This window comes from Salvelinus sp. IW2-2015, linkage group LG31 (genome assembly GCF_002910315.2).
Source record: "Salvelinus sp. IW2-2015 linkage group LG31, ASM291031v2, whole genome shotgun sequence".
Classification (NCBI taxonomy): Eukaryota; Metazoa; Chordata; class Actinopteri; order Salmoniformes; family Salmonidae; genus Salvelinus; species Salvelinus sp. IW2-2015.
Genome location: NC_036870.1, coordinates 8,129,323 through 8,138,909, shown reverse-complemented (window position 1 = coordinate 8,138,909; position 9,587 = coordinate 8,129,323). Strand labels below are relative to the sequence as shown.

Genomic DNA, 9,587 nt, shown 5'->3' with positions numbered 1-9,587 from the left:
TGAAAAAATTAAGGAAAAACCCTTGAAATGAGTAGGTTCCCAACTTTTGACTGGTAATGGATATGTAAAGTAAGGAATATCCACAAATGTTTAATTGCACTGGGCCCTTTAAATACTTAAACAAAACTTGTAAAAAAGGTTCCAGGGTGGCAGGCTTAACAAATGTCATCGTCATTCAAAAAGTAAAATAAAAAATGTAAGCCATGTAATGTATGAAAAAACAAAGTACAAATTTTATTGTATTTTTTCTTTACAAAGGCTGTTTTTTCCCCAACAAGTTCATTTTTTCTTAAACAATATAACGGCTTTCTCATCGACTCGACTGACAAAAAAAAAGAAATAAAAAAATATACAAATGTCTGTAATTAAAAAAATAGGACAAAAGAGGGTGCAGAGAGAGCGAGGGCAGAGGAGAAAGAGAACATGAACATATTTTGAAGAAAAGGGAGAGAAACACAGCTGTTCGGTTTTAAGTCACAGCAAAAAGAGCTTGATCAACATAGGTAAAAAACTCTGCGCCATCGTTGTCCTTGATATCAGGCCAGTACAACCGGGAAGTGCTCTCATATCAATAATTCTCATATTGATTATTAAGAGCATTCTCTAACAACACAAACAATCTCTTCAGGAAACACCAGTGCTCGAAAATATGACGGCACACATCTTTAGCAATAAAAACCGTTTAAACTGAACAGAAGAAACAACCAAAAAGATAAATATTATCTGATAAAGGACAATGAAAGATACTGGCGGTGGTCCCAAATGGAAAGCCCTATTCCATAACCTGTGCACTCTTTATACCAGGGCCCTGGTAAACAGTAGTTCACTATATAGGTGGCCATTTGGGACACACGCAGGTCTCCGCAGCAGTCAGTAAGTTATAGCTACATTCTAACCAGATTTGAAGTTTCAACACAAATGAGAAGTTCCCTCTACAACAGACAATAGGTTGTTTCTGCTCTCTTGCCAACTCCTAATGGAATTGTCATGCGTTTCGGCTTGACAATGACAACAGAGTTAGGCAAGAGCACAAACAGATCTGGGACAAGGCTAAATAGACATATTGTAACCAGTTATGAAGTTGAATCACAAAATGAATGAGCTTCGTCACCCCAAATGTCCCACTGGAGCCAAGTTCTCACACAGGAAGAGCTTCATGTAGACAGTGGCTACGTCGACAATGGAACCCTATATGCTAAATAGTGCACTAGTTTTGGCCAGTGCCTCAGTGCGCTATGTAGGGAATMGGGTGCCGTTTCGTACGCAGACAATGACTAAGGAGATCCCAGAAAAAAATCTAATTTAAGACAAAAAACAGCATCAATTGGCAATAGAGCATGGAGGGATGAAACAAGAAAAAACTCAAATAAAGTCAAAATAAATGGAATGTTTATACAGCATMATTTCAGATTCAGCATTCCTAGAAACTCCTGTTCTTCCCTGATCACGAGATCTGTACAGGAAAACTCATGGCCCTAGTTGTAGCCTTAAACATGGTTCAGGAAAAACTCCTGACCCTTAGCATCATATCATAGGAAGTGAGTGAGAAACTCCAGGCTTCCAGAGAAATAACAGGGATTCCAGTCCCGTTCCCAAAACAAACTGACAACATGGAGGGGTACGAGGGGCAAGGGACTGGGGCATATTTCTAGTTCAGTGCTTGTGTAGGAGTCGAGCGCTACCCGTCGGGTTAGGATATGCCCCGAGGGGGTTTCAAAATCGAATGGTAAAAGTTGGGGGTCTCAGAGGGCATACGATCCCTGTTAGCACCATCAGAGAAAAAGACTACATTCTTAAATGCATGTAGTTACATGTGTGTTAGGACTGTAGACACCAGTTGACATAGACGGGTTGGCTGAGCATTTCACGAAAATGATGCACACGATGTGGCCGTGTGGTGTTATGATTCTGAACAGTCAGATAGCTTGCAACAATGCCTAGAAGCTGCCTTGTGGGGAATCGTAGGTGGCTCGTTTCAGAGCCATGTCTTGTTTTGAGGTGTTTTGACTATGGCTCAAATTCACTTGCTAGCTAACCAACAATTGTAACAATGTATTTGAGAGAAGTGTATTTATGTTTTCAATAAACATTTAGAGACAAAATATAATTTAGCCAATCCTGTCTGTCTGTTTTGCCCCATAGCTGCGAGCGCATTGGTTTTGTTGCTAGACAACCAGCCCGTCTATACCGTATGCATGTTATGTTCTCTTGTTGGGAGGTGCATAGACTTCAATATTTGGGTAAAGGGGTACTTAAAAAAACAAAAACACTTTGCCTAATATTCAACACTACCCCACCTATAAAACTAATTTACTGTAGCTTGGAATTGCATAAATACCTAAAAAGCGTTTAGTGCATAGTCACTGAAAAAAACAAAATTAAAAGAGACCTAATTGGAAACTGTCCTCTTCTTAGTAAACCCGACACTTAGGAAAACTTTTTATAGAAATATGGAAAACAACTTTGAAACGTTAAGAGAATGGTCCACTGCTTGCTTCTATGTAACCCTAACAGAGCGAGTGACACAGCTTATTCTGGAACGTTCATTCATACATGTGATTGATGGGATCCAGCTAAGTACCAGCTGTGTTGTATTCTGCCAGAGCCAACCTATCGCTGTCTATTGCTTAAAGACTTTCCAGACAGGAAGTGATCGGGCGGAGCAAGGTTGCAAAAATAGAGCAGATACCCATTTTCTCGGCCTCGGCTGAGCAGCCTTCACGTGTACGAGCAACGCCGATCGCGCCTCCTGAAAAGAATTCCACTGCAGCTTTGTCTGGAAAGCCCTTTATGATAGACTGCCATATTGAGCCAACTTCTTCATCTGTGATTTAAACGATCTGAACAGAGCTTATCATACCTACTGGCTGACTCCATAGTCATTATAATGCCAAAGACAGGTTCAAAAAAAGAAACATTTTCTATCAAAAGTAGTCAGGCGTCTGGAGGGAATCTTTGTGATGGTCTCTTACAGTGGGGGGGATCTCTAACGTGTGTGTGTTCCATTTGTCACTGGCTGCTTATGATTGAATTTGGATTTTAGTAGAACAAATGTCATTGTTTCGCTCTACCAGTCAGATGCTGTCTGGGTGGTGTTTGTATCGGTGTGTGTGTGTGTGTGTGTGTGTGCAGCGAACAGTTCATCAGCAGTCCTCTCCCTTGCTGTCAAACTGTCTGGAGAGAACACGTTGTGTGTGTATATACAGTATGTATTGGTTGTGTGTGTGTGTGTGTATATATATATATATATATATTGGTTGTGTGGTAGCTAACAGTTCATTGAGCAGTCTTGGCTCATGCTGTCTGAAACTGTATAGAGAACACGGTATGTGTGTGTGTATCTCTGCTGTTTTAGTTCATGGAGCAGTCCTCCTCTCCCTCACTGTCGGAGGCCGTGTCAGAGCCGGTGGTATCCATGGAGACGTGGGCAGGGCTGACGATGACTGCTCGTCTTCTCTCCTCCTCAGCACTGCCCCTCCTCTCCTGGGTACGTTCGATGTGCTGGATGGCCTGGAGGGCAGAGGTCATAGAGAATTCTAAGGTCAGAGTTCATATGATTCAGTGACGCTATACGTAATGGAGTTATCTATACACCYCACACTCAAACATACGCTCTCTGTCTATCTCAAACACACACATTACTATAGCACTACAGACATCATAGAGAGCACAAGGACACACACTGAACTTCACTATAGAAACCCTACAGAGCACAAGGATACACACTCTCCCTCACCTGTACGATGGTATCCAGGTTCTGCCGGGACGTTGACACTGTGCTGGTGTTGGAGGCGGGGCTCATGGTAACCACGGTGACGTGGTGCGGGGTCAGCGTGGGGGCGGGGACGATGACCGTGGGGTGGTGAGTTGGGGCTGGGGACCGCACCTAAAGGAGGAGAAGAGAGATGGTGAGAATAAGAAGAGTTTGAGAAATGAGAAGAGAGAGAAGGTGGAAAATTAGGAGAAAGAGATTACAAGGAGGAAGGACAATAAAACATTCACATTCCTTCCATTCAAAAACTGTTTGTGTGTTTCCCCATCTGTGGATTGTGTGTGTCTCTCTCTCCCTGTCTGTGTCTCACCTGTGACCCRTCTGTGTCCTCCACCTGTAACCTGTGTGGCTCTGTACCTGTGGGCTGTGTGCTGCGTGTCTGTCCCTCTCTGCACTGGTCTCTGCATGGAGCTGCTGTAGCCTCAGTAAGGTCTGGGTCTGGATGTGAGCCTGCTCCTCCTGGACCTGCTGGGTGATCACCTTCAGCCTCTCTGGGTGCAGCACCATGTCCAGAGAACGCACCTGGATGGACAAAGACACGGGGGAGAAGGGTGATCAGTCTTTATGTCTATATTCCTCTTCACTCTACCTTCCCTCTTTTCATTCTCAGTCCCTCATTGTATCCTTCTTCCCCATCACTGGTTCACCCGCTCTCTCCTCAGTCTCACCACCTCTTGGTTCAACCTTCTCGCCATCCCTTCTTCTAACTCCCCCCTCCTCTGTTCATCCGGCTGTCCATAGACTCTCCCACATCTCMCCGCCCACCATCCTTCTCTCTCACCTGTTCCTCTAGTATCATCCTCGCCGAGCGCTCCTTGTCCAACTGTTGTCTGAGCTCCAACATCTCTCTCCTCAGCTCCTCGGCTTTCTCCTCCTCCAGAATGTCCGGGGAGCCGATCCCTTCATCCTTCTCCTCCGCCCCACGCCTCCTCTTTGGGGAGGAACCACTGAACTCCTGCAGGAGGAGAGGAGACAGGGTGAGAGGGAGCATTTCAACTAGTTATGGCCATGCCATGAACAGTTAATAGTTCACCAATGTAATTGTTAGGGAGAAAGTATTTATACTGTACACACAAATATACTGGATCACTTTACACGTTCATGTACTTTTGTCTGGGTTCAATTATCAACAGTATACATTTCTGATATTAAAGTCACAAGTTACAATATTTTTATTCATTTCTATGGCTAGACTTGGCTATATGCAGGTAATATAAATGTATGAATGTCTACCTGTATGAAGCGTTTGAGCTGGTTGTTCTGCTGCAGTAGCTGGGTCTTCTCTTGCTCCAGAGCAAAGATGTAGTCTGACGTCTGCTGTAGGATGGCAGCCTGAATAGACAGGAATAATATCATAAAGTTAGGTCAGAATCAATACTCTCAGAACAGTTTCCTTGAATCCTCCATGGGTGGTATGGACTAGAGGTCGACCGTATATGATTTTTCAACGTCTGATACCGATTATTGGAGGACCAAAAAAAGCCGATATATATATATAATATGAGATAATGACAATTACAACAATACTGACTGAACACTTTTTTTTAACTTAATATAATACAGCAATAAAATCAATTCAGTCTCAAATAAATAATGAAACATGTTCAATTTTGTTTAAATAATGCAAAAACTAAGTGTTGCAGAAGAAAGTAAAAGTGCAATGTTTGCCATGTAAAAAAGCTAAGTTTAAGTTCCTTGCTCAGAACATGAGACATATGAAGCTGGTGATCCTTTTAACATGAGTCTTCAATATTTCCAGGTAAGAAGTTTTAGGTTGTAGTTATTATAGGATTTATAGGACTATTTCATCTATACCATTTGTATTTCATAATCCTTGACTATTGGATGTTCTTATAGCACTATAGTATTGCCAGCCTAATCTCGGGAGTTGATAGGCTTGAAGTCATAAACAGCGCAATGCTTGAAGCACAGCGAAGAGCTGCTGGCAAATGCAGGAAAGTGCTGTTTGATGAATGCTTACGACCTGCTGCTGCCTACCACCGCTCAGTCAGACTGCTCTATCAAATATCAAATCATAGACTTAATTATAATATAATAAACACAAAGAAATACGAGCCTTAGGTCAATAATATGGTCAAATCCGGAACTAGATTTCGAAAATAAAACGTTTATTCTTTCAGTGAAATACAGAACCGTTCCATATTTTATCGAACGGTGGCATCCCTAAGTCTAAATATTGCTGTTACATTGCACAACCTTCAATGTTATGTCATAATTATGTACAATTCTGGCAAATTAATTATTAATTACGGTCTTTGTTAGGAAGAAATGGTCTTCACACAGTTCGCAATGAGCCAGGCGGCCCAAACTGCTGCATATACCCTGACTGCTTGCACAGAACGCAAGAGAAGTGACACAATTTCCCTAGTTAAAGAAATTCATGTTAGCAGGCAATATTACTAATATCAGGTTTAAAAATATATACTTGTGTATTGATTTAAAGAAAGGCATTGATGTTTATGGTAGGTCACATTGGTGCAGACGGCAGTGCTTTTTTCACGCTTTTTAAATCACCCGTTTGGCGAAGTAGGCTGTGATTCGATGATAAATTAACAGGCACCGCATCGATTATATGCAACGCAGAACAGGCTAGATAAACTAGTCATCGGCCATAATCGGTGTCCAAAAATGCTGATTACCGATTGTTATGAAAACTTGAAAATCGGCCCTAATTAATCGGCCATTCCGATTAATCGGTCAACCTCTAGTATGGACACAAACACAGTTAGTTAGATTATGGTCCCRCTCTCCTACCTTGCTGAGTTTCTCGCCGTCTGTGTGTGGCAGGAGTGTTTTCAGCGACTGGAACCCTGCGTTGATGCTCTGCATTCGGCGCCGCTCGTTACTATTTGCGATCTCCCGGCGGATACGCCTCTCCTGGTCCTGAGCAGTCTCCGGGCTGAGCGGGATGTTGGCCAGACTGAAGGGAGAGATGAAGGGATAGAAGGAGAGATGGCGAGAAGGACAGAGGGAAATGGAGACAAAAGTTACATTTTATTCAGGTTTATTGTAGTTTMGTCTGCTTTTCACCACGTGTCTAATTAGAAATGACATGGTTATAAAWTCCTATCATGCCGATGTAGCTTGKTGGAAAACACAGTGCACATGCAGGTAGTACGGCGCTATTCCTTCCCACTCCCCTGCACCCCCACCTACATTTCACTTGGGTTAGTGACTAGGGCTATTATAAGGTCAGGTCCTGGAGTTTCCCTGAACTCACTGCCCTTCAACCCATTTAATGGTTGGTAACCTACCCTGTTCTGTTTACTCAGCCAGAGTAATATGTAAACCATATAACCTCCAGAGATAACATCAGTGTACATCAGTGAGAGCTCTACAACAGGATTTCCCCAAACTTGGTCCTGCCCCCCCACATTGTGGTTTCCCCCTAGCACTACACAGCTGACTCAAATAACCAACTCCTCGGCTTTGATTATTGGAATCAGCTGTGTAGTGCTAGGGTAAAAACCAAAACGGGGCCCAGGACAGAGTTTGGGAAACCATGCTCTACAAGGTTCACAAAGAAGTAGAATAACCGATCTCGGGAAACGTGTCTGACAGCTAGGCTTAAAATCATTCACAACGCGACAGACAGTTAACTGTCACACAACATCTTAAGAGGGGAAATATAGGCCTATTAGCAGACCTATTATCTATGCACACAATGCTTAGACTCACAATAGCTATTTGTTAGTCGACTGAATAGAGTGCAGTAAGCAAAACAAATTAGATATGCCTAAATCAATTATATAAAATGTGAAATGGACAACCAAAATCGAATAGTTTTGAGATGGAATGCATCCAAGCCATTGACGATGTGGGCCTAGAGACTAATACAGAGTAGCTTACTGCAATCTAGATTTGAACGCTGCCTTCATTCATAAATTCTGTTTCTGATCCAAAAGATTCTAGAAGCGTGTTTAGCTACAAACCCTGGTTGATCGACGCTTCTCACATACATTGGTGTAGTGCGCAGACTTATTACAACGAAATTTGTAGCTAGCACTAAGGTATATATGGTAAGCTTGTTGTCGGCCCACCAACGAAACAGAATATATACACTTTGTAGCTAACGAACTAGTAATATGTGCAAATCCTTCGCCAAAATAAGTAGTAGCTTAGTAGCCTGGTGAAATTTGACCAAGACCACCCCCTTCACATGGAGAACAATGCTTTTTGCCTACCTATTTTGAAACACTATTACACCGTCGACTTCACAAAAACGGGATCTTTCTACAAAATATGAATTAATAAAATTCAAGTAGTTAATATAACTTAGTATGGACGAAATTGTGTGATGTTTATTATTTAAATGCTGTTGCGGATGTTGAAAACACACATCACGGCCATGCTACTAAGCTCGAGAGCTTAGCCAATTTCAGTACACGACACATAAGCATGGCCGCGCTACCCACGAGCTAGCTGGCATATTTACTCCCTACACCTCGTAGGTTCCCTACATGTGTGACCCAAAGCCCGTAAACACACACATACTGTTAGGTTGTGTCACAAAGTTATAACTGCATTATTTTTGTCGACCTGTTGGGAAGGAAACACCGTAGATAACATCTGGAATGCAAGCTACGCTACAACAGCAGCGGGCAGTGTGATTAGTAACCACGTGGTTCGCTGTTAGCTGGATACAAAATGTATCGCATTTTCAGTATTTATTTACATTTTTCGCTACAACTGTAACCACCAACGTTATTATTAATACCACTAGCCGTTACAATGTTTCGGGACAAATATTTAATGATTGCTTTCGTCCCGCCCTCGGGTATGCGCTCATATGCGCACAGCTAACAAGAAATCATAGCTTCCTTCAACCAATGTTGTGCCAATATTGTTGTAGCTAGATTGCTAACTACATGCAGGCTACTAGCTATAGTAAGCAGATAACTCAGTTGCAATCAAAACAACAATACACATCTTATCGGAAGCGTTATTACACAATACACACCTACAAAGCCCTCCAATAACATCCTTCTCCGATTTCTTGAATTGTTGTAAAGCCTTCTCCGTAGGCATCATGAAGTATTCCATGCTTTAGCTACCTAGCTACGTAACGTTAGTATATCTTCAGCTGTAACCCCTCGAGTCTGTTCGTGTGTTGGAGGCTATTTTTCCAATTTCCTTGCCGTAAAAAAAAAAATACACTCCTGTACTATGTTCGATTGCACATAGCTAAGTATTGCGTCTTATTTATGATCGTTCGAGGTTGTAGCTAAAAGGCTAGCTAAGCTAACTGTGTGTGGCTCCAGCTGATGCGGATTTCCCTGCGTGCGTGTGGCGCCTCCGCCTACTACTACGTGTGTGTTTGCAGCTGATCTCTGTCTCGAGGCGGAAACAGCTGGTCGGAATCAAGGAGAGACGAGAGTTTTTCTCTCTCTGTGCATAGCAGACCAGACTACGCACAAACAAAGAGCTACTTTGAGACAGAAGCAGTAGGGCCTATTGAACAGGAACGGCCAACTGGTGCTTATAAAGACACTTAAAATACACTAAAGAAAAATGAAACAGCAGGCCAGACAGCCAGGCAACAAACCAAAGTCAAGTACAATAACAACAAACAACCCATTTGCCTATATTCTATAAAACAACGATATATTTATTCTAATGTATTATATTCTTTAAAAACAAAAATAGATTACATGGTTATGCCAGTGCCTATCAGGTCAAATACATTGAAAGTCCTGATGTTATGCCTATACTGTAATAAAAACCCTATTATCCAAGTAGCATTATGATAGCCGTGGTAAATTATCGAAACTGATGGACTTGTAGCCTATGTAAC

The 9,587-nt window shown here is 42.2% G+C and overlaps 1 protein-coding gene across 2 annotated transcripts; it reads right to left on the bottom strand.

Moving 5' to 3' along the window:
- Nucleotides 1-208: 208 nt before the first annotated feature.
- Nucleotides 209-9,131, bottom strand: LOC111956000 (transcription factor AP-4). 2 transcript variants are annotated; one of them, XM_023976412.2, is made up of 7 exons: nt 8,754-9,131; nt 6,548-6,713; nt 5,006-5,104; nt 4,554-4,727; nt 4,130-4,294; nt 3,737-3,886; nt 209-3,510 (listed from the first exon to the last, which is right to left on the bottom strand). In XM_023976412.2, the coding sequence occupies exons 1-7, from the start codon at nt 8,834-8,836 to the stop codon at nt 3,352-3,354; spliced, it is 996 nt and encodes a 331-aa protein (XP_023832180.1). In that variant the 5' UTR covers nt 8,837-9,131; the 3' UTR covers nt 209-3,351. The 2 variants fall into 2 exon arrangements, with proteins under 2 accessions (XP_023832180.1, XP_023832181.1); XM_023976413.2 differs by lacking the exon at nt 8,754-9,131 and adding an exon at nt 7,048-7,150.
- Nucleotides 9,132-9,587: the final 456 nt, after the last annotated feature.

Bases quoted from the DNA above. Each gene is read 5' to 3' on its own strand.
- LOC111956000 (XM_023976412.2), bottom strand. From the start codon at position 8,836: ATGGAATACTTCATGATGCCTACGGAGAAGGCTTTACAACAATTCAAG. The intron at 4,295-4,553 runs GTGAGAGAGAAG...TTGTCCATCCAG, and splicing joins GGATGATACTAGAGGAACAG to GTGCGTTCTCTGGACATGGT. The intron at 3,511-3,736 runs GTGAGGGAGAGT...TCTGCCCTCCAG, and splicing joins ACCTGGATACCATCGTACAG to GCCATCCAGCACATCGAACG.